This window comes from Hyla sarda, chromosome 4 (assembly GCF_029499605.1).
Source record: "Hyla sarda isolate aHylSar1 chromosome 4, aHylSar1.hap1, whole genome shotgun sequence".
Taxonomy (NCBI): Eukaryota; Metazoa; Chordata; class Amphibia; order Anura; family Hylidae; genus Hyla; species Hyla sarda.
In genome coordinates, this window is record NC_079192.1 from 147,870,092 (window position 1) to 147,895,831 (window position 25,740).

At 42.0% G+C, this 25,740-nt stretch overlaps 1 protein-coding gene across 1 annotated transcript in view; it reads left to right on the forward strand.

Moving 5' to 3' along the window:
- Positions 1–25,740, forward strand: part of UNC13C (unc-13 homolog C) — a 627,474-nt gene that overhangs the window by 291,647 nt on the left and 310,087 nt on the right. The window contains exons 16-18 of the mRNA XM_056572349.1: positions 764–832; positions 2,574–2,663; positions 15,596–15,724. Of these exons, the coding sequence (XP_056428324.1) occupies positions 764–832; positions 2,574–2,663; positions 15,596–15,724 (288 nt within the window). The remainder of the gene's footprint in view (positions 1–763; positions 833–2,573; positions 2,664–15,595; positions 15,725–25,740) is intronic.

The window sequence follows — 25,740 nt, forward strand, 5'->3', positions numbered from 1 at the left end:
AACTAAGTTGCTCATATGAGAACTTAATGCATAAATCAGCTTCTCATTGTTTAATGCACTTGGGCTTTCTATCAGAGGACATTACGAGTCGGTGGGAGTGGAGTTTTGACAGTGGCTGTTTAAACAGGGTAAGGGTCACTAGGGACTCCAACCAGTTCAGGGGCCGTAGATTTCCATAATGATAAATACAGCAAGATAATAATAAGTGATAATCTCTTCTAAGAAAATCTGTAAAGTCAAAGTTTCCTCTATGGTGAGGGCTGTCAGGGCACAAAGAGGTCTCTCAGTTGGAAGGAAGAGACATGATCCCACAGATGAGGAACCATAATAGCATGTTTAGCATAAATAGAAGGAAGGAGTGGCAGAGGGGTAACAGGAGAGGGTAAAGAAAAATCTGGACCATTTTGGGTTCCTTAAAATGTGGATAGGTGGCATGGATGAGGGATGAGGCATGGGTTTGCAAGGATGGGATTAATGTAGCATTTTATTGTATGCCAGTAAACATAGCACGGCAACATTTTAGTGTACCTCACCTCCAATGCTTAAAAGTGTCATAAAGTCACAAACCCTGGTCATGTAGTTATATTGAAAGAAAAAGATAACCAAGTTTGTTTAGCTGCTGTCAAACATTATAATGTTTTAAAATGCCCATATTAGAATCCTAATGAAACTTAGTCCTGGTGAAACGTACAAGGCATCTTCAAGACAAATGCCAGACTTATTATTCTCTATTGACTGATGACTATTCTATTCATTTACACAGAGAGAAAAGTTTATAAAACTCTTGGACCAATTGCACAATTCTCTACGAATTGACCTCTCAAAATATAGGGTAAGTATAAAAGGGTTTTAGGATGAAAATACTATTTTTTTTTTATGTTACACAATGAAAGTTGCATAAAGGAAATTCAGGCAACGGAAGATAGAGTGACATGTTGCCTATTACAGGCAGTGTCTGTAGCCTACAAATCAGTCAGAGTGATGTGCTTGTACACTATATTAAATGGATTGAATATTGCACCTGCCCGCCAAGATGACTATTAATGATAGCAAATGTACCAGCCTTGTTTACTGTATATATATATATATATATATATATATATATATATATATATTCGGACCACTAGATGAGTATTGGATGAATGCACAGCGGTAACCTCAGAGTCGTACACATTGTTGTTCTGATATAATGGATATCTTGATCCTACATTGTCTTTACATACGGTACTTAAATTGCTGTGAATTCAGATTGTTTGGCACATTGTTATGTGTTCTATTATTAAAGGGTAAGGGGAAATTTCACATGGTGCATCCTGCTATTTGCTAAAGCCGAAAACACATCAGTTTCAGTATGGTCCATTATGGAGGACTAAAGAGGTAACATTGTTAGGATGAATATCGGGTTGTTGGAAATAAAATTACTCTGATGTTTTGTTATATAAATGCTGCAAATTTTCACCTTAGATTTAAAGGGAATATGTCAAGAGCATTTCATGTTCCAAACTGATGATACTGTTAGCAAGCTGTTAGGACAAGGAAACACATGGCACCTTTCATATAACTATATATGCTTCCTTAATGTACTGTAAAACTGTGTAAAATGTCAAAGAGGTGTTCCCAAGCTTATGAAGTGCTGAGGGCTGTCCATACTTGATTGACAGTCAGCTGGAAGCTGAGCCCTGTTTACAAATCTCTCAAATCCCTCACCTGTGTATAATATGTAAGTATAGTGCATAGTACAGGGACAAGTTCTGAAGGCTGATCCCTGACTGAAGGCTGATCCCTGACTATCAGGCAGGGACTGGAATGGGAGGAAGAGCATGGGAGATGTTCCAGTCCTCAGCAGAACTCTGAGTTTCAGCAGTGAGGAATGTGAATTGCAGTAGACAGATTCCCTTTAGCTCTAATTCTGCCATTTTTTGTGGGTGTGGGTGTGGGTATATATATATATATATATATATATATATATATATATATATATAGTTAAAGTATGACGGCAGCACACCAAAGTAGTGAATCAATAAAGTGTTATTTTATTCCAGGGATATAGAGACAACGTTTCAGCGGTCTCTCACCGCCATTTTCAAGTCTTGAAAATGGCGGTGAGAGACCGCTGAAACGTTGTCTCTATATCCCTGGAATAAAATAACACTTTATTGATTCACTACTTTGGTGTGCTGCCGTCATACTTTAACTATCAAGAGGAACCAGAGCACCAAGGTTCAATTGTGCCTGCACCCACCTCACCCAAACTGGATGTGCTGCTTTATATGGACTTTATTTATATATATATATATATATATATATATATATATATAGATAGATATATATATATATATATATATATATTACATTTGAGTAGCCGTATTAGTCCAATGATGCAAATGCAAATCAAAAAAGGTTGCAGTAACCTGTAATACCTTTTTTATTGGATTAACAGAATTTTGTCTCTACAAAACTGTGTTAGTCCAATAAAAAAGTCATTACGAGATACTGCAACATTTTTTGATTTGCATCAACATTTTGTGTGTGTAAATATGATAAAAATTTAAACTTTATTTTCTTTAATATAGGATAACTTTCCAGCATCTAACCCAGAACGGCTACAGGATTTGAAGTCAACTGTAGACCTGCTAACAAGCATCACCTTTTTCCGAATGAAGGTAGAATAGATTGCAGTTGTTTTTGTTGTTCCAAAGTCACATTACTGTTGTCAAAAAGCTTTCAGCATCTCTCAATATATCATGTTTATTGGTGTCTGGCATTAGACGCCTTCTGTATCTAGAGATACCAGATGGATTGTGTTTCTGTCAGTATCACATGTTTTTCTGTGTTCTCACATTACTATATTTACATGGCCATTGTTTACAGTGCTGGCACATCCGCGCAGCTTGTTCTGATGTAGATACTGTATACTATTTGCACATTCGTTGCAGCTGACTTTGATGATGATGTGCATCAGACAGCATAATAAAATACGGAAAGTAAAAATATAATATTTTTTATACATCACCAACAAGTGGTACAGTGTTAACCACTGAAGTACAAAATGAAATATTGAAAAAAAATAAGAGGACCCTGCCCCTAAGAGTGATCTATCAACAGGGGAAATAAGCTAAGTTTTCTGACTTAGAGAGTGTGTGCTGTGCATTACAGAGACTTCGTATAGTAACAACAAATAAAAAAAAAACATGTTTGTTCTTACCACATTAATATAATTTCTATTACATCTCTACATATCCACTATTGCTGCCACGGAGGGTATCTCCAAAAAGAACACAAGATCCGAGCTGACTAAAATCATTTAATTTTTTCTAGATATTCCTTTACGTCAATCCTCCCCTATCCTGCCAACCAGAGGCTATTCTATACACATGGAAAGTAGAAACTTCTAAAAACTTCTAAAAAGGCTCTTTAATTTATTTTATGAATCCATTCAATCTGACTTCAAATTGGCAATAAGGGATCTCAAAGACAACTTTCACTCATTTGCTTTAAGGACAGACCCCATATAAAATAAAATGGCTGTTTCAGCAAGTCTCATAATCAGCTGATAGATGCCAATTCTGCTGTGGAAGAAGAGATTATGATGTAACAGAACCCATGGTATCCTTGAAAGGGTTACTTCAGGTCAACTAGCTAACAGTCTTACAGATTTAATGGCTCTGGTGCTTCCTCTTCACTCTTGATCAAACTATTGACCACATTCAATCATACCCAAACTGCATCAAATTGCACTGCATTTACCGAGGGAGATTATTGCCGTAATATTTTTTTATTCTGTCAAAAGTGAGTACCTATTGGTGTTATAAAACCCTTCTGCCTTGTCAGACAGGTTTAAAGATCTGGAAATTTATCTGGACTTGGACTTTATCTGGACTTGACAGCTACCATGCTATAAAATAATGGAAGACATATTTAATTTACATAGACTAATCTTTGTGCTTCTTTGACCATAAGGCCTAGAGTGAAGCTGAGGTATTGGTGTTTAGCGTTCTTCATTATCAGGTCCAGTAAAGAATATAATGCCCTGGCCCGGATGGGTAACCTAATGAATAATATAAAAAAATTTAGGGACTTACCCCTGTTCTTACCTGTATTCTTTAATGAAATAGATAATTGTGTGTTCCTTGCTTCTGAAATGTTCCAAAGTATCATAACAATGCCTCTTAAACATTTGGGAAATCTCTATACAATTAGTGTCAGAAATCTCTCCCTACCCCTTTGATCCAGATCTTGCTTTACCAATTATAAACTTTTATTTTAAACTTCCTTCTCATTTATGTCTTAAGTGCTACCACATACTGACAGAAGCATAAAAGATGATTGTTCATTCTAGGAAACCTCCATTTCCCCATCCTCTCTTTGAACTTATTAATAAAGGCAACGTCCAATGTAAGCAATAAATTATCCTTTTATCCTTCTAGTAATGTTTGAGACATTGGGAGTCATGGACCTCTTCTAAATATGATCCTTATATTTGGTGGCTATGCCTACGTCATTCTCTTTTGCAATATCTAAAATACTCACAACTACCCTTGGTTAGCGGGTTTGAAGTAAAAGCCCAAAATCTTATATTTCCAACATATGCTATATTTATAATTGGCTGGCAGAATACCGACTGCATGAAATTTGAGATCCCTAAAGTTAGCTGTTATAAAATGCATGAATTAAATTTTGTCATGTTTTGAACAATTACAGTAGCCATGGACAACCATTTTAAACATTCCTGCTATGCAATACAAACTCTCACTATAACATATATAAAGGTCTTTAGTACACAAACTGATCTGTGTAATAGGACCAGCTGACAGACTGTCCTGTGTAATAGGAACCAGCTGACAGACTTCCCTGTGTAATAGGACCAGATGACTGCCCTGTGTAATAGGACCAGCTGACATACTGCCCTGTGTAATAGGACCAGCTGACAGACTTCCCTGTGTGATAGGACCAGCTGACAGACTTCCCTGTGTAATAGGACCAGCTGACAGACTGCCCTGTGTAATAGGAACCAGCTGACAGACTTCCCTGTGTAATAGGACCAGCTGACAGACTTCCCTGTGTAATAGGGCCAGCTGACAGACTTCCCTGTGTAATAGGACCAGCTGACAGACTTCCCTGTGTAATAGGACCAGCTGACAGACTTCCCTGTGTAATAGGACCAGCTGACAGACTGCCCTGTGTAATAGGAACCAGCTGACAGACTGCCCTGTGTAATAGGATCAGCTGACAGACTTCCCTGTGTAATAGGACCAGCTGACAGACTGCCCTGTGCAATAGGAACCAGCTGACAGACTGCCCTGTGTAATAGGAACAGATGACAGATTGCCCTGTGTAATAGGAACAGATGACAGACTGCCTTGTGTAATAGGAACAGATGACAGACTGCCCTGTGTAATAGGAACAGATGACAGACTGCCCTGTGTAATAGGACCAGATGACAGACTGCCCTGTGTAATAGGACCAGCTGACAGACTGCCCTGTGTAATAGGACCAGCTGACAGACTGCCCTGTGTAATAGGAACAGATGACAGACTGCCCTGTGTAATAGGACCAGATGACAGACTGCTATGTGTAATAGGACCAGCTGACAGACTGCCCTGTGTAATAGGACCAGCTGACAGACTTCCCTGTGTAATAGGACCAGCTGACAGACTTCCCTGTGTAATAGGACCAGCTGACAGACTGCCCTGTGTAATGGGACCAGCTGACAGACTTCCCTGTGTAATAGGGCCAGCTGACAGACTGCCCTGTGTAATAGGACCAGCTGACAGACTTCCCTGTGTAATAGGACCAGCTGACAGACTTCCCTGTGTAATAGGGCCAGCTGACAGACTGCCCTGTGTAATAGGACCAGCTGAAAGACTTCCCTGTGTAATAGGGCCAGCTGACAGACTGCCCTGTGTAATAGGAACAGCTGACAGACTGCCTTGTGTAATAGGAACAGATGACAGACTGCCCTGTGTAATAGGAACAGATGACAGACTTCCCTGTGTAATAGGACCAGCTGACAGACTGCCCTGTGCAATAGGACCAGCTGACAGACTGTCCTGTGTAATAGGAACCAGCTGACAGACTGCCCTGTGTAATAGGAACAGATGACAGACTGCCCTGTGTAATAGGACCAGATGACAGACTGCCCTGTGTAATAGGAACAGATGACAGACTGCCCTGTGTAATAGGACCAGATGACAGACTGCCCTGTGTAATAGGAACAGATGACTGACTGCCCTGTGTAATAGGACCAATGATCAGCTGACACACACAAGCAAACATTGACTGCACAAAAGGAGATGTGTTGCCATTGTTTGTGTGGCCCTCCCTGTACTGTGGTCAAACCTTGTAATAGAACCCTTAAACAAGTGCCTATCTACTAGATTGTTGCTCGTTTAAACTGTGCTCTGGTCCCTTTAGGAGGATCCTTATTTGAAATCATAAGTTTTCACACACCTTAAATACATTTATGAAAACTCAGTTTTTCTAAATTCTTGATGTTTAATCCTAGTACAAATTCCCTCTATTTGGTCAGGATGAATATTATTTTTCAAGAATAACAATGGTTTATCTTAGCTTTTATTTTTGCAAAGCCAATTGTCTGGAGAATAAACTTACTTTTTAGTACCTTCTGGCTCTCTATGTAATCTTAATACATTTGCATCTGCATGTGGACAGGCTTTACATGACGTAGATCAGCCCACCCTACACATTTCTGCTTTTGCCTCTATGCCATGCCTTCTCCTTTCTGCATGACACAGGAAACTAATATAGAAATGCATGTAAATTGCAGTTCCTGTGTACCTAAGTGAGGAGAGGTATATCCGCTCTTGTTACTAAGCACTGGCGCTAGTAGTAGAAGGAGACACTGGTAATAATTACAGACGCATTACAAAAGGAGCTGGGAGAGTCACTGTATACAATGTCCTGATGTCCTATCTGCAATGATCCCAGTACCTCTCACTGATCCTCAGCAGAGAAGCTTTCAGTGGTCCCTTATCTTTTACTTTAATGATTGGCAGCAGGATCCTTATTCTGTCATCCATCTTTACAAACACTAATGAAAAGGAGGCCCCACAGAGATACCTTTAGAAGTGCTGGCACAATGCCCGAGGCTAGCATGTATACAAAGAAAGATAGGGAAATAGTCAGCCCTCTGCAGATTATGCCATGACGTCTACCTCTGTGAACGACTTGATAACAGATTTACAATCTTCTAAAAGAAAACAGAGCTAGTAACCACATACCAGTCTCAATAAAGCACCACAAATACAGGACAGAGGATTCCAAGATAGAGGGCAGGGGAAAAAAAACACTTGCACATGTGCAACTACCTTACTGGATTGCTAAGGTGGGACTCTGTCAGGGGCAATCTGATTTATAAACGCATGGAGGAAAAGTAAGTGACTAACTTTCACATAAGGCAATATCAGAAATAGATAATACAAACATGTTTATATTTTGTTTTTAGATTATTCATCCGTTTACACTATGTCAAATGAAAATGAAATTATCCCCGACGGTACCAACGCTGGGACCCACCACAATCTCCGGAACAGGATGATGACTCTCAGTGAGAGCGTGTGCTCCATTTGACACTCGCTCAATTCATGTATATGAGCCCAGCCTATGATTTATTCTCTATTCATTCTTTATGATGTTTCTGAATATTACCAGGCTCAGTGCTTGGCAATGTTTAACCCCTTAAGGATACAGGCCATTTTGACCTTAAAGCGTACCCGTCAGATCCAACAATTTTTTTTAAATATATCACTCAGTACCTAATCTTAACCATGTACATCTAATTTTTATGTGTCTAGCACCTTTCTTTATTTTTTATTACACTTTTAATTTAGCTCACTGTTCTGAATTCCTCTCAAATGGAGGGGGCGTGGCACCACTGTGCAGGTCTCCGCCCCCTCCCTCAGTATGCTGTCTGCTTACATCTCCCCTAGCTGTTACGCCGAGCGCTCCGGGTCCCCGCTCCTCCCCGGAGCGCTCGCAACATCCTCGCTACTGCAGCGCCCCGGTCAGATCTACTGACCGGGTGCGCTGCGATATCGCCCCCAGCCGGGATGCGATTCGCGATGCGGGTGGCGCCCGCTCGCGATGCGCACCCCGGCTCCCGTACCTGACTCGCTCTCCGTCGGTCCTGTCCCGGCGCGCGCGGCCCCGCTCCCTAGGGCGCGCGCGCGCCGGGTCTCTGCGATTTAAAGGGCCACTGCGCCGCTGATTGGCGCAGTTGGTCTAATTAGTGTGTTCACCTGTGCACTCCCTATGTATACCTCACTTCCCCTGCACTCCCTCGCCGGATCTTGTTGCCATCGTGCCAGTGAAAGCGTTCCCTTGTGTGTTCCTAGCCTGTGTTCCAGACCTCCTGCCGTTGCCCCTGACTACGATCCTTGCTGCCTGCCCCGACATTCTGCTACGTCCGACCTTGCTCTTGTCTACTCCCTTGTACCGCGCCTATCTTCAGCAGTCAGAGAGGTTGAGCCGTTGCTAGTGGATACGACCTGGTTACTACCGCCGCTGCAAGACCATCCCGCTTTGCGGCGGGCTCTGGTGAAAACCAGTAGTAACTTAGAACCGGTCCACTAGCACGGTCCACGCCAATCCCTCTCTGGCACAGAGGATCCACCTCCTGCCAGCCGAATCGTGACAGTAGATCCGGCCATGGATCCCGCTGAAGTTCCACTGCCAGTTGTCGCCCACCTCACCACGGTGGTCGCCCAGCAGTCGCAACAGATAGCGCAACAAGGCCACCAGCTGTCTCAACTGACCGTGATGCTACAGCAGCTACTACCACAGCTTCAGCAATCATCTCCTCCGCCAGCTCCTGCACCTCCTCCGCAGCGAGTGGCCGCTTCCGGCCTACGACTTTCCTTGCCGGATAAATTTGATGGGGACTCTAAGTTTTGCCGTGGCTTTCTTTCACAATGTTCCCTGCACTTGGAGATGATGTCGGACCAGTTTCCTACTGAAAGGTCTAAGGTGGCTTTCGTAGTCAGCCTTCTGTCTGGGAAAGCTCTGTCATGGGCCACACCGCTCTGGGACCGCAATGACCCCGTCACTGCCTCTGTACACTCCTTCTTCTCGGAAATTCGAAGTGTCTTTGAGGAACCTGCCCGAGCCTCTTCTGCTGAGACTGCCCTGCTGAACCTGGTCCAGGGTAATTCTTCCGTTGGCGAGTACGCCATCCAATTCCGTACTCTTGCTTCCGAATTATCCTGGAATAATGAGGCCCTCTGCGCGACCTTTAAAAAAAGACCTATCCAGCAACATTAAAGATGTTCTGGCCGCACGAGAAATTCCTGCTAACCTACATGAACTCATTCATCTTGCCACTCGCATTGACATGCGTTTTTCCGAAAGGTGTCAGGAGCTCCGCCAGGATATGGACTTTCTTCGCATGAGGCGTTTTTTCTCCCCGGCTCCTCTCTCCTCTGGTCCTCTGCAATCCGTTCCTGTGCCTCCCGCCGTGGAGGCTATGCAAGTTGACCGGTCTCGCTTGACACCTCAAGAGAGGACACGACGCCGCATGGAGAATCTTTGCCTGTACTGTGCCGGTACCGAACACTTCCTGAAGGATTGTCCTATCCGTCCTCCCCGCCTGGAAAGACGTACGCTGACTCCGCACAAAGGTGACACAGTTCTTGATGTCAACTCTGCTTCTCCACGCCTTACTCTGCCTGTGCGGATATCTGCCTCTACCTTCTCCTTCTCTACTAAGGCCTTCTTGGATTCCGGATCTGCAGGAAATTTTATTTTGGCCTCTCTCATCAACAGGTTCAACATCCCTGTGACCAGTCTCGCCAGACCCCTCTACATCAATTGTGTTAACAATGAAAGATTGGACTGTGCCGTGCGTTACCGCACGGAACCCCTCCTAATGTGCATCGGACCTCATCACGAAAAAATTGAGTTTTTGGTCCTCTCCAATTGCACTTCCGAAATTCTCCTTGGACTACCGTGGCTTCAACGCCATTCCCCAACCCTTGATTGGTCCACAGGAGAGATCAAGAGCTGGGGTACTTCTTGTTTCAAGGACTGTCTTAAACCGGTTCCCAGTACACCCTGCCGTGACCCTGTGGTTCCTCCTGTAACCGGTCTCCCTAAGGCTTATATGGACTATGCTGACGTATTTTGCAAAAAGCAAGCTGAGACTTTACCCCCTCACAGGCCTTTTGACTGTCCTATTGATCTCCTCCCGGGCACTACTCCACCCCGGGGCAGAATTTACCCTCTGTCCGCCCCAGAGACTCTTGCTATGTCTGAATACATCCAGGAAAATTTAAAAAAGGGGTTTATCCGCAAATCCTCCTCTCCTGCTGGAGCTGGATTTTTCTTTGTGTCCAAAAAAGATGGCTCCCTACGTCCTTGCATTGATTACCGCGGACTTAATAAAATCACGGTAAAGAACCGCTACCCCCTACCTCTTATCTCTGAACTCTTTGATCGCCTTCAAGGTGCCCACATCTTTACCAAACTGGACTTAAGAGGTGCATATAATCTCATCCGCATCAGGGAGGGGGACGAATGGAAAACTGCATTTAACACCAGAGATGGACACTTTGAGTATCTGGTCATGCCCTTTGGCCTGTGCAACGCCCCTGCCGTCTTCCAAGACTTTGTTAATGAAATTTTTCGTGATCTCTTATATTCCTGTGTTGTTGTGTTTCTGGACGATATTCTGATTTTTTCTGCCAACTTAGAAGAACATCGCCAGCATGTCCGCATGGTTCTTCAGAGACTTCGAGACAATCAACTTTATGCCAAAATGGAGAAATGTCTGTTTGAATGTCAATCTCTTCCTTTCTTAGGATACTTGGTCTCTGGCCAGGGACTACAAATGGACCCAGATAAACTCTCTGCCGTCTTAGATTGGCCACGCCCCTCCGGACTCCGTGCTATCCAACGTTTTTTGGGGATCGCCAATTATTACAGACAATTTATTCCACATTTTTCCACTATTGTGGCTCCTATCGTGGCTTTAACCAAGAAGAATGCCAATCCTAAGTCCTGGTCTCCTCAAGCGGAAGACGCATTTAAATGGCTCAAGTCTGCCTTTTCTTCTGCTCCCGTGCTCTCCAGACCTGACCCATCTAAACCCTTCCTATTGGAGGTTGATGCCTCCTCAGTGGGAGCTGGAGCAGTCCTTCTACAAAAAAATTCTTCCGGGCATGCTGTTACTTGTGGTTTTTTTTCTAGGACCTTCTCTCCGGCGGAGAGGAACTACTCCATCGGGGATCGAGAACTACTGGCCATTAAATTGGCACTTGAGGAATGGAGGCATCTGCTGGAGGGATCAAAATTTCCAGTTATCATTTTCACCGATCACAAGAATCTCTCCTATCTCCAGTCTGCCCAACGGCTGAATCCTCGCCAGGCCAGGTGGTCGTTGTTCTTTGCCCGTTTTAACTTTGAAATTCATTTTCGCCCTGCCGACAAGAACATTAGGGCCGAGGCTCTCTCTCGTTCCTCGGATGCCTCGGAAGTAGAGGTCTCTCCGCAACACATCATTCCTCCTGACTGTCTGATCTCCTCTTCTCCAGCCTCCATCAGGCAAACTCCTCCAGGGAAGACCTTTGTTTCTCCACGCCAGCGTCTCGGGATTCTCAAATGGGGTCACTCCTCCCACCTCGCAGGCCATGCGGGCATCAAAAAGTCCTTGCAACTCATCTCTCGTTTCTATTGGTGGCCGACTCTGGAAACAGATGTTGTTGATTTTGTGCGGGCCTGTACTGTCTGTGCCCGGGATAAGACTCCTCGCCAGAAGCCTGCTGGTCTCCTTCACCCTTTGCCTGTCCCCGAACAGCCTTGGTCTCTGATTGGTATGGACTTTATTACAGACCTACCCCCATCCCGTGGCAACACTGTTGTTTGGGTGGTCGTTGATCGATTTTCCAAGATGGCACATTTTATTCCTCTTCCTGGTCTTCCTTCAGCGCCTCAGTTGGCAAAACAATTTTTTGTACACATTTTTCATCTTCACGGTTTGCCCACGCAGATTGTCTCGGATAGAGGTGTCCAATTCGTGTCAAAATTCTGGAGGGCTCTCTGTAAACAACTCAAGATTAAATTAAACTTCTCTTCTGCTTATCATCCTCAATCCAATGGGCAAGTAGAAAGAATTAACCAGGTCCTGGGTGACTATTTACGGCATTGTGTTTCCTCCCGCCAGGATGTACTGGCCGAATTCTCGTACAACTTTAGAGTCTCTGAATCTTCTGCTAAATCCCCATTTTTCGTGGTGTACGGCCGTCACCCTCTTCCCCCCCTCCCTATTCCCTTGTCCTCTGGTTTGCCCGCTGTAGATGAAGTGACTCGTGATCTTTCCACCATATGGAAAGAGACCCAAAATTCTCTTTTACAGGCTTCATCTCGCATGAAAAACTTTGCCGATAAGAAAAGAAGAGCTCCCCCCATTTTTGCTCCCGGAGACAAGGTATGGCTCTCCGCTAAATATGTCCGCTTTCGTGTCCCCAGTTACAAACTGGGACCACGCTATCTTGGTCCTTTCAAAGTCTTGTGCCAAATTAATCCTGTCTCTTACAAACTTCTTCTTCCTCCTTCTCTTCGTATTCCCAATGCCTTTCATGTCTCTCTCCTTAAACCACTCATCATCAACCGTTTCTCTCCCAAAATTGTTTCTCCCACTCCTGTTTCCGATTCTTCTAACATCTTCTCAGTGAAGGAGATACTGGCCTCCAAGACAGTCAGAGGAAAAAAAATCTTTTTGGTTGATTGGGAGGGCTGTGGACCTGAAGAGAGATCCTGGGAACCTGAGGACAACATCCTAGACAAAAGTCTGGTCCTCAGGTTCTCAGGCTCCAAGAAGAGGGGGAGACCCAAGGGGGGGGGTACTGTTACGCCGAGCGCTCCGGGTCCCCGCTCCTCCCCGGAGCGCTCGCAACATCCTCGCTACTGCAGCGCCCCGGTCAGATCTACTGACCGGGTGCGCTGCGATACCGCCCCCAGCCGGGATGCGATTCGCGATGCGGGTGGCGCCCGCTCGCGATGCGCACCCCGGCTCCCGTACCTGACTCGCTCTCCGTCGGTCCTGTCCCGGCGCGCGCGGCCCCGCTCCCTAGGGCGCGCGCGCGCCGGGTCTCTGCGATTTAAAGGGCCACTGCGCCGCTGATTGGCGCAGTTGGTCTAATTAGTGTGTTCACCTGTGCACTCCCTATGTATACCTCACTTCTCCTGCACTCCCTCGTCGGATCTTGTTGCCATCGTGCCAGTGAAAGCGTTCCCTTGTGTGTTCCTAGCCTGTGTTCCAGACCTCCTGCCGTTGCCCCTGACTACGATCCTTGCTGCCTGCCCCGACCTTCTGCTACGTCCGACCTTGCTCTTGTCTACTCCCTTGTACCGCGCCTATCTTCAGCAGTCAGAGAGGTTGAGCCGTTGCTAGTGGATACGACCTGGTTACTACCGCCGCTGCAAGACCATCCCGCTTTGCGGCGGGCTCTGGTGAAAACCAGTAGTAACTTAGAACCGGTCCACTAGCACGGTCCACACCAATCCCTCTCTGGCACAGAGGATCCACCTCCTGCCAGCCGAATCGTGACACTAGCATTAGCAAAACTACAACTCCCAGCTTGTTGTCACTGACAGTAGCGGGACACAAGCTGACAGTGGGAGGATTTTTCCTCCAGCTGTGAGCCCTGCACTAACAGCTGTCAATCAAGGAAGTGTGTCCATGACATAGGTGATGAGGCATGAACACAGCAGGACTAGTATGTGTCCAAGCAGATGGGGGGGGGGGGTTCGGGGGCAGTTGTTTGACTGGCTTTTTCAGTATGAAATACTGAAAATTTCTAATGAAAGCAATTGCAAAACCTATTGGTTTTGCATGCTTTACAACATATCAAAAGTTTTTGTATCTGACAGTGCCCATTTAAGGACAGCCATTTTTATTTTTGCATTTTCATTTTTTCCTCCTCGTCTTCTAAAATTCATTACTCTTTTATATTTTCATTTAGAGAGCCATTTGAGGGCTTGTTTTTTGCGTGACCAGTTGCACTTTGTAATGATATCCCTTATTTTACCCTAAAATGTATGGTAAACCCCAAAAAATAGTTTTCACGCTGCACACTTTATGGTAAAAATTACATGTTTTCTTATTCTCTGGGTCAATACTATTAAAATGATACCCATGGTTACATACATTTCTATTATTTTACTGCTTTTAAAAAAGCTCAAACTTTTTTTTTTTTTACAAAATCAGTATGTTTAAAATTGCCCTATTTTGACCACCTCTAACCTGCTTATTTTTCTGTATTCAGTGATGTCTGAGGGCTCATTTTTTGCACCATGATCTGTAGTTTGTTTTAGTACCATTTGCACATATGTGACTTTTTGATCACTTTTTATTATGTTTTTTTGCAGTTTGATGTGACAAAAGCAGAAATGTTGGACTTGTTTTCTATTACGTTTATGCCGTTCGCCATAGGGGCTCATTAACATTATATTTTTATAGTTCGGACTTTTATACACGCGACACGCATAGGGCATAGCACTGATCAATATTATGAGCGATCTTCTGCTCTGGTCTGCTGAAAGGCAGATCAGTGCAGAAGACCCTGGAAGAAGGATGGAGGCAGGTGAGGGGACCTCTGTCCACCATCTTGGCTGATCTGATCCCTGCAGTAGTTCATCGGTGACTAGATCAGCCATTCAAAGTTCTGCATTCAACAGATCCTGTGATCTGTATTGATCACGGCATCTGTGGGGTTAATGGCAGACATCAGCGTGATCGCTGATGTCTGCCATTACTAGCAGGTCCACAGCTGTTGACAGCCACTGGGATCCACCTGGAATGAAGCGAGCGTAGCTCCTGCGTTCGTGTCACAGCCGTGCTGTAAATGTACGGTGCTGTGGGCGAAGTGATGCTATGCAGCGCCGTACATTTACGGCGCATGTCCTTAAAGGTTTAAAGGGTTACTTTGCCCCTGCACATCTTATTCCCATTACAAATGATAGGGGATAAGATGTCTGATGGTGGGGGGGTCTGGCCGCTGGAACCGCCGTGATCTCTGGGCCGGCACCATGGCGTTCTGAACATTTATGTTCACAACACTGGGTTCGGGCGGCTGTGGTCGTGATGTCACGCCATATATTTATGTGAATGGGAGGGGGCGTGATGGCTGTGGTCGGTCATCACACCCCCTCCAATAGACATGAATGAAGGGGGCATATGGTGATGTCACAACCACGGATGCCCGATCCCAGCATTGTGAACACAAATGTTCAGAATACCTTGGTACTGACCCGGAGAACATGGGGGTTCCAGGTGCTGGGTCCCATCTGAGATCAGACATCTTATCCCCTATCCTTTGAATAGTGGATAAAATGTCCAGGGGAAGAGTACCCCTTTAAAATTCCCAGAAAGAATAAATGTAGCCCTGGCTAATGGTCTAGGTCTGGGACCTAGAGGTCAAACCCTTATTCAATCCAATTGTGAGAATACCCTTTATGCATGCTACAATACAATGATACATTCATGCAGAGCATACATCACTGTTTAATGTATAAATGTAAATGTGTTGTTGTTATATAAAATATATTTCACTGACTTTATGTGTGAAATTCTTCCTTTTAGGTTCTCGAACTTCAGAGCCCTCCGAGAGCCAGCACAGTGGTGAAGGACTGCGTTCGTGCTTGTTTGGATTCCACCTACAAGTATATTTTTGTGAACTGTCATGAGCTTTATTCTCAGTTACTTGACCAGGTAAGAATTTATGTCTGATTTTATTACATCTTTAGCTTGCATTTGATATACATATTTCACAAGTATTGTTTTATGCTGGCAGAGGTATTGCTTGATGTCACTGAGCTTTGATGAATAATCGATAAAACCCTTCTTTATTTTACAAGAAATTCATAATAATGATGCTTCTTACATGGCAAAGAAACAGCTGGGCTGCCTCAGGCTTTAGTTCCCAGGTGCAAATTCAACCTCCGAACCTCATACATATGTCCTGAAAATGCACACAGTGATGTCACTGAATAGAAATAACATTTTATAAATATGTCAGAGAACCTGGGTAATGCACATAAGGATATCTTACCACAGGCATAGCATTAACATGGAAGTCAGTGCATCAGAATAAATATAATAGTAATCATAGAGGAATTATGCAAATAATCTTACCCCACCACCGACATAATAAACATGGTGATGTCCCTAAACAAAAGTAATTTTTACAGTTATGCCATTAAACCTAGATAGTGCACAATGATAACCCACCATACTACATGGATAATTAATGTAGTAAAGTCACAATAGAGGAATAATTTACACAATGATGTTATTACAGATAGGAGCAATATCTAAGCTCCCAAGAGTAATTCTGTAACTGTAATACACCTACTGTATTAACCTCTTCCTGCATTCTGATGTACATAATAAATGTAGTGGATTGATATGAAGCTGTCTTACGGTGCATTCACATCACGGTTTGGGGATACACCACCAAACCCGTGCCATACCCCATTCATTTGAATGAGCCGGACAGAGTCTTATAGTTACTCTGGTCAGCTAACTTTTAGACCGTATCCAGTTTTGTTGTTGTACTGAGACCACAGTTTTCAGTCCAGCAACAAAACCAGATACAATCCAAAAATGTTCTGACTGAAGTCGGCTCATTAGAATGAACGGGGTGTGTCATTGGTCCCGGACGGTTTTCAAATTCTGCCACCAGATCCGGCTGCCGTATCCCCAAAGTGTGCCTTTAGGAGCTAAGCTTGCTCCATGTGTGGTTGCTGGCTGTATTTACAACCAACACTTACTTCAGTCCAATTTTGGCAGTTTAACACCTTTGATGCCATGGTCAGCAGTGACAGCTGCACTTAAACAGTTATTTGACAAGTATCAGTCATGTCAGAGCTCCGATCAGCACCCCACAATGTAATTACAAGGTGCTGATCAATTGTCATGGCAGCCAGGGGCCTTCTGAAGACCCTTGTAGCTGCCATGACAGGACTGATATTACAGCCTGTCATAGGCAGGCTATACCAGCAGATTTAAGAAATAGCAGTTCACTGCAACATAAATCACCCCCTTTCCCTGTTTTTTAAATAAAAACAATCAAATAAAATCAAACAATTACAATAAAATTTCATATAACGTCATGCTTCATCTACTATTAAGCAATTAAATTGATGGTATTGATCTTGAACAGTGAATGTTATAAAGAGAAAAAAATAATAAAGGACCAAATTGCTGGTCACCTCACATCCCAGAAAAAAAAATTATTTAAAGAAGTCAATCAACCAAAACCTTTTAAAATCTTTCAAATTGAAAAAAAAAATACTATAGATGACAGCACAAAAAAACAAGCCCTCACACAGTTACTGTATGTAGTTGAAAAAAATTAAACAGTTAGGGGGTCATTTATTAACATGTTCAACTTTTGGGCATTTCTTCTCCTGCACAGCGCACTAGTGTGTGCCAAGTGAAGCTGGTCAGCATTTATCAAGATGCATGGACTTGTCAGCTGCCTGTGACTGATCCTTTCTAGAGTGGCCATTGCATAAAACTGTATGACTTTTGCAAAAGTCATACATCATAAATCAATGCGCCAAGGAAACTTTGCACAAACCAGACCAACAAAATGCCCACTGGTTTCACAGGTGCAAAAAGCCATACTGCAGATGAAAGTTACATCATAAATGTGTCACACACTGTGAGCTGCGACTTTTCAAATTTACAGAGCAATTAAAGGGGTACCCTGCCCCTAGACATCTTATCCCCTATCCAAAGGATAGGGGATAAGATGTCTAATCGCGGGGGTCCCGCTGCTTGGGCCCCCTGGATCTTGGCTGCGGCACCCCAGACATACAGTGCACGGAGCGAACTTCGCTCCATGGTGGATGACTGGTGATGCGGGGCGAAGGCTCGTGACATCACGGCCATGCCTCCTCCATCACACACCCTCCAATAGACTTGCATTTAGGGGGCACGGCCGTGATGTCACGAGCGGGGCATGGCCATGACGTCAAGAACCTCTGGTGCTGAACCCGATGCTCTAAACGAATGCCAGTTGCAGCACGGAGATCACGGGGGTCCCCAGCGGCGAGACACCCGCAGTCAGACATCTTATTCCCTTTGGATAGGGAATAAGCAGTCTTGCGGTGGAGTACCCCTTTAAGACCTTGATAAATGGCCGTCTTAGAGTATAGACTGTGGTGCTATCCTTGTATAACTGAATATATACAAAATGTTATATACAATAGATGTCATCTTTATCCTTGATGCTCTATGATCATTAGATTTCTGTAAGATATCCAGACAATCATGTGTCGTGGAATTTTGCTCCTACATAGCAAACATTAAGTCCATTCTGAGATGTTATATGTGCTGAGTATTACAAAGTTCTGAGACATAAAAGCCAAAAGGAATTTACAGCTATAATGTATGCAGATTCCATTATCCAGCCTAGTAATACATTAAATTATGCAGATAAATTGAGTGAAAGACTTGCTAAATGAAACCTGCAGCTTTCCTCCTTTGTGATTTCGAGTATGGACAAGTTATGCCTTACGAGCAAAAGTGGAAACTTTGAATTCTGTATCCCCGCAAGTGAGTAAAATAGTAATAAGAAAATAAAAGGAAATGCTAAGGCACTAATGTAAAAGCATTCCTAGTTGCTAAGGAACAAATGAATGAATTGGAGCATATCAGCATAGCTTAGTGCTCCAGACATAATATTGATATACAACCGCAGATTGTGACGTTCATTAAAATATGCTAATTGAGCAAGTCTTCTCCGTCAAGGAATAAAGAGTATCTGCCGAATATTCATATGCATTACGTAGTAGCTGTACACAATAAAATAGGTAATCGAGAGCATAACAATAACTAATGGGTAGGGACTCACTCATTCTACCCCTAGGGTCTATTCCCCTGGACTCTTGGTAGCTGCTGACTCATTTAGCATCAGTGCCTTGAAATTGGCATGTATTATGCATGATGATCGGAACTGTACAGTTCATCACCTAAGTCTTTTATTGAGTGTTGCTTATTGATAGAATTTTATGAATGCTAGTGGCTGATGCTTTTTTTTATGTATGTCTGTTTACTGGTTTATATATTTGTTCACCCATACAAAAGGCTTATAAAAATCCTATCGATTTAGAACTTCTTATATAAAGCAGTAATGATTGAAGAATGTTTATGTTTGAATGGTTTAAATAAGAAACTTACCTAGCCCTATTTCTATGGGTCTATTGGTTGGATCATGCCATTCGAGACCAAGAGAGCAGCCTTTTGACCTCTGATGGGCTTTTTAACCTGGGATAGTATACAGTTAAAAAGAGGATTAAATACCATAAAACACTATACCATTCCATCCTACAAAATCTTGTAAAAGTCATATTCATGGCACTTATTATGCGTATCCATTTAAAACCTTAGGGAGTGCAGTCACACTATCACTGGGGGCAGAGATACAGGAACCTCATTCTTCTTCTCATCCTGAGCTTCCCCCAGAGCCATGGTACTGCTGAAAGCCACCCCCACACACATTTTGCATTACCACCGTTGTGGAAGGAGCTTAGAAGGAGAAGTAGGCTGACTATGGAGACAAACTACATGGCTTGGTGGAGGCTACATGGAAGCTCTGATGATGTAACTGCCCATATATGTTAATTGTGGTTTTATGGACAGTTACAATATCTGAGTCTCACTGGGGCTTCCTTTAGGGAGTGGGTGACATATCCTAAGCTTAATTGTGCAACATAACCATAGCATTAGTTCTATATCTAGCATTCATAGACTTCAGTTTTTTTACCTCTTGTCCTTGTCTTGTCCTTTATTTATATATTGCACCCCCTAGAGGCATAACCTGCCTCTAAGGGGTGCAATGCTGGTATTTTGTTTGTGGTAGACCCTGGGGTCTTTGTCAGTCACCAGTGTCCTGATGCGATTGCTACCTATACACATCTGGTAATACCTGACATTTCAGACCTTTTACCTGTAATATGCTTCTCTTTGATTCTGTTATTCTTAGTTATGATTCTTAGTTATCCTTCCATGCATAAATTAGGCCCCTTTCACACTACCTTTGTCACACGTTAGTGTGACGGCCACGGGGGAGAATTGCGCTGTCTTTTCCTCCTGCTACTCCCACTGAAAAACAGCGGCACCCAACGGACCCCATTGACTATAATGGGATTCATCCGGACCTGCTGTTGCCCGTTGCGCCCTGTCAAAATGACAGCCATCAAACTCAAAAAAAAAAAGAAGAGTTTGACGGGCATTCTCGACGGGGCACAAAGGCAGTGTGAAAGAAGCCTTAATAATATATTTTTACACAAATAACATATTCACATAGGAAACCCCAGGGCTATGCTTTAGAGGCCTTTCTAGCATTGAAAGGCTTGCAGTCAACCTTATTGCATGCAATAAAAGAAGAATGCAGAATGCCTGTTCCTGATAAAACCAAATGGTGTATACTTACTTTCATTACTTTAAAAACACATTCATGCAGTATGTATTTATTTTTAAAGCAATAACATATTTATTTTATGGGGAAGCGGCATGTTGCTTACTCCTTTTACTGCATGCAACAAGATTGATTTTACTGTATATTTCTATTGATTTTGTATGGATAGAAGTTTTAAATTACTTCTACTATATGTTGTACATATAATCTGCCAAGGACCCTAGTAAAGTTGCCTATGCATGTTGGATACCAAAGTTCTATGGGATTGTTAATAGGAACAATTGTGCAAGTACAATAGACTAAGCTGGCAGATCACTTATATGTTATTTTTTATTTTATTTTGTTGTAAAACACAAAGAAAAACAATTTTGGCAGATGTTGGTCATCATAAACAATCATGTGTTTTATAGATCATAGTCAACTAAACTGGACAAAATCTGCCATTCTGTCCTACAATTAGTACCCTATGTATATGGCCAACTTTAGCATTCTCACTCTGCGCCCAACTATTCTCCAGTTTAAAGGTGTACTCCACTGCCCCAGCAGAACAAAATGTTCCGAACGCTGAGTGCGGGCTGCAGGGGTCGTGACGTCACGACTATGCCCCTCATGACATCATGTCACGCCTCTCAATGCAAGTCTATAGTCTTGCATTGAAGGGGCGTGGCGTGACAGTGGAGTACCCCTTTAAACAGTTTGCTGATGCCATATTTACTGGTTACGGGCTTTACTATCTTAACAACTTGTTTTTTAACTAGCAGCACTGAAAAATGAAAATAGATATATTTGACCCAGGAATTAGAATATATTCAGGTAAATGCTCCTTTATACGTAATTCCCAGTAGTTTTTTATGTTCGTGTCTAACTATCCTTTAGCAGCTTTAATTTTTTTTTATTCCTGTACTTTTTTTTATATATAAATTATGACAAGGTCCTTTTTAGCACTATTAATACACAAGGTCTTCAAATTATGTAAATGTGTGTTTGATCTAACTTCAAATAGTTGCGTCGGGTTAAAAATATAAACACATTTTAATAATGCATTATAACACAGTGAAGATGTTGTTTTACATTTCTGGCAAGCACAAAATACTTTTGGATATTTCCATATTCTGTAGCCTTCACTGGGTTACGTTCCATTAATTCAGGGATAAGTTAATTAAAACCATAAAATCCTGTGAAGCAATTTCTACATGCCATCTATAAAACTGTACCTGGAGCATAGTGAATTATGATGGAGCATGTAATGGCATGTGTAACATTGGGTTAATCAAAGCTGGTGTCTAGAAGTAGACCTTTCCATAATACAAAGAAATAGAAACTGGAAATGGAATTTTCTTGGCCTACAGCATCCCTGGGGTTACCAATAATTATTTCTGTACAAGTCCGTTTTTATATCCTTTCTGTGCCATTGAGTGTCTTAAATGCTTAACTATTCATTAGCCAAAAAATATCACTACCACATAGAATATAGATTTTCCTGGAAGTATTAAATAAACATTTAAATGTTATTATCTACATTATGTTTATGTTGATACAAAAGATCGGTGGACTGCCTACCTTAAAGCTAAGATTAGCAATATTTTTTTTCAGTGTTAGCGCCACTGTTGTCCATGGGCTGTATATGATATAATGTTTAGTCCAAAATTATGTTTTAAATAAGTGTGTTATCTACAGAGAATCAGCCAAACCTAGCTAGTGCAATGTTAGACAAATTTCCTATTTCTCACATTGACCAATAGAGGCTGAAATAGAATATGTATAAACCTAAGTTGTCTTATAAGTGATATATTGTAAGTGGTTTCCATAAAAGGAAATGTCTCTGTCGGTAGAACACCAGCATAAGGAGTGTAAAAAGATTTGCTCTTCACTAATGGTAGTAGCCATTGGAACTCAACAACAGTAGAACATGTATTTGTAACTTGATTATATTTTGTGCTTATATGGTAAGTATGACAGTACACAGACCACTTTATTGCATCCTGCTCTAATATCACTGTTCATGAAGATTATTGTTTTTTTTATTTTGTTTTTATGAACTGTTAGGCATGTTATATATAGAACTAGATGGGAAAAATTCCCTGGGTCCACTTACTTTACTTTGTCTAAGGGGCTCACGGTCCTTGTTCTCCTATATCCTAAAGTTTTTCCTATTTCTCTTGAAATTGTAATCTTTTAAACTATGCACCTCATTCTTGTTTTCTACTTTTAAACCACCATTTCCAAAGCACTTGATTTATGTCATTGGCTAGTTCATTCCCATCAAAGGTCCTGAATGACAAATACAAATAAGCCTATATTCCTTCAATATAAAGTTCATGCTCACTGGTCAGGTTGACATGACATGGAATTTTTCCTTCAAATGGCACTGTGACTGATATTTTAGTGCACGCACATTTGTTAGGGAACACATTGACCTCTTTTTCCCAAAAATGTTACTGTTTTAATAGATTTCACTATTACAACATAAGCATTATAATCTGAAATAATTGCAGGTAAAATTTCTTCTCCTCGTTACCATTGGAATGTTTTTAATTAGGACTCCTTGAATTACTGTTTTCTTTTCATGTATTGTCTACAGAACCACAGTGCATTTAGTTCTTTTCAATTCCTAATATTAAAGATTGAATAAATTCAATGTAATTTTAAAAGCTTCACTTTAATCCTAATAATGGCAATGTTCTATATTAAAATAAAAATGTGTGCTGCTTGCATAGATTAGGATGTACATGTTATTTTTTATTCTTTTTTTATCCAGTACCTTATTCAGTTGAAGGTGGTCATATATGGAGGCATAAAAAGCAATACAACTGTTCATATGAGCGTTATCCTCTTAAGCTCTTAGCTATTGTCCTGACTTTTCCTTTGAAATTATATATTTAAGGTATACAACAATGTTTAAGGGGATTTCTAATTCCCTAAAATAGGGACAATGGTCTTGATTAAAGCTAGAAACTGAAACATGGGGTTCTTTTCTAATATATTTCCTTTTTCTAATTTTATGGATGATTTAATTCATTTTGCCTTATTATGGGGGCGGCTACAATGTTGGAGCTTTCTGTGCAGCATTTAGAGATATGCTTTATAGGAACCCCATGACCATAGAAAACAAGAGTGGAGCTGGTCCATTGACTTTTTCCTTGACATGCTGTGTGACCATTGCAGAGGTTGTTGTGCAGGGAAGTGATGGAGAGCTGTAACTATCTAAATGGCCTAATCCTGTTTTGTCTGTAAACTGGTGTTACCTTTTACTGTACACCTGCCTGTGATAATAATAATAATAATAATAAGAAAACTGAATTGTTTCCTCTTCCGAACACAAAGAGTCAGCCTATTAAGCTAAGTGGTCAGATGGAAAACTGCACAATTTCTGGATTATATTGAATATTAAAGTAAAAAAATTAGCTTCTGGCAGATAGGTGCTAGGGGAAAAAAAATAAACCATACTTTTTGGTTTGCTGATCGCTATTTGTAAAGTTATAAAAGTGGCTTTTTTGTTAACAGCTGAAGAGCAAAACTTGTGGTGCTGAGCTGCAGCAGCATGCCTCCCTCCTCCCCCTCAAGCCCTGCATGGACTATGTGCAGGGCTCGGCTTCCAGCTCTGTATGTCAGTTAAAGCAGGTTGGGAAACAAAGGGAGGAGGTGTGCTCCTGGGATCTGCAGCTTTGTACCTGATGTTGAGCCAACAGATACCCTTTAACATAAAAACTTGATGACACATTTACTTTATGTAATGTCCATTTTTCTGTGTTTTGTATTTTCTGCTTTGGGTCCTTTTCAGACATTGTTTGTGTCTGAACAGTTTGTGTTTGTTCTCCCTGGTTTGGGAAGAGTTAAAGGGGTACTCCCGTGGAAAACGTATTTTTTTTTTAAACTGGTGCCAGAAAGTTAAACATATTTGTAAATCACTTCTATTAAAACATCTTAATCCTTCCAGTACTTTTTAGGGGCTGTATACTAAAGAGAAATCCAAAAAGAAATGCATTTCCTGTGATGTCCTGACCACGGTGCTCTCCGCTGACCTCTGCTGTCCATTTTAGGAACTGTCCAGAGAAGCATATGTTTGCTATAGGGAAATCTAAATTTCCTAAAATGGACAGCAGAGGTCAGCAGAGAGCACTGTGGTCAGGATATCATACGAAATGCATTCCTTTTTTGGATTTCTCTTTAGTATACAGCCCCTAAAAAGTCAAGGAAGGATTACAATTTTTAAATAGAAGTGATTTACAAATCTGTTTAACTTTCTGGCACCAGTTGATTTAAAAAAAAAGTTTTCCACGGGAGTACCCCTTTAATGCTTCCAGCCTTCAGCACTGGGAGGATATATAAGGCCTCTTCAGGTGCTGCTCTGGGCTGGTCATTATACCTGATACTTTGATCATGTTTGCATTATGTTCTATGTTTGTCTGATCACAAGACTGTCCTGTTTGATATATGGATTTTAGCTTGCCTTGTTTGAGTACTTTGTCAGGTTTTTAGTATTCTTGTATTGTTCGTTCTGCATATGCTTTGTGTTTCCTGGGTCCGTATTCACACTGTGCATTTTGTCAGTCCTGTTTTGACCTTGTTTGATCCTGGATCTCCTAAAATAGAATCCTGTTTTGAGCCTTGTGCTAATCCCTCTATCTAGAAGTAAGTTAGTCTGGTGTCCGTACCCGTGTTTGCTTTCATTTAGGATTTTTGTTTCCTCCTTGGCTAGTATCCTGATCACTCGGTAGAGAGTGTCTGCTAGCTAAGAGCCAATTTGGCTTTGGTATTGATGTCCCTCCCAATTGAAGTGGGGTTATCTAGTGTGTTCCTTCTTCTAAGTCCAGTGTGAACAATGCTCTTGATTTCCTGACCTGTTAGCATTTCCTGTCTTGTTTGTGCTTATATATGTTTGTTGGTTATAGTATTCCCGTTATGTTCCTGACTTGTTTCCCAACATGTACAGTTGGTTTGTTTTCTTTGGCTCGTGCAGCCATGCACTTTAGGGCATGTAAGGAGTGGTTTTTAGGGACAGCTTAGGGTTCACTTCTCCCCACTCCTGTTTCCTGACACTTTAAGGCTTAATCATATAATATTTATACTACACAGTTGGTGTGGGAAAATCTTCCAGACAAATGGGCCCACAGACTATATTGCTAAACAAATTGATTTATTTCTATTATATATATAGGCCTGGAATATTTCTGATTGAAATTTTATTGAAAACATTCAATCTGTTCCACCAAATTTACTAATCTGAAAGATGTGCTAATGGTAATGTCATCTTATTCACTAAGCTGTTGGAGTTCCTAGAGTGTTTATGACTGATATG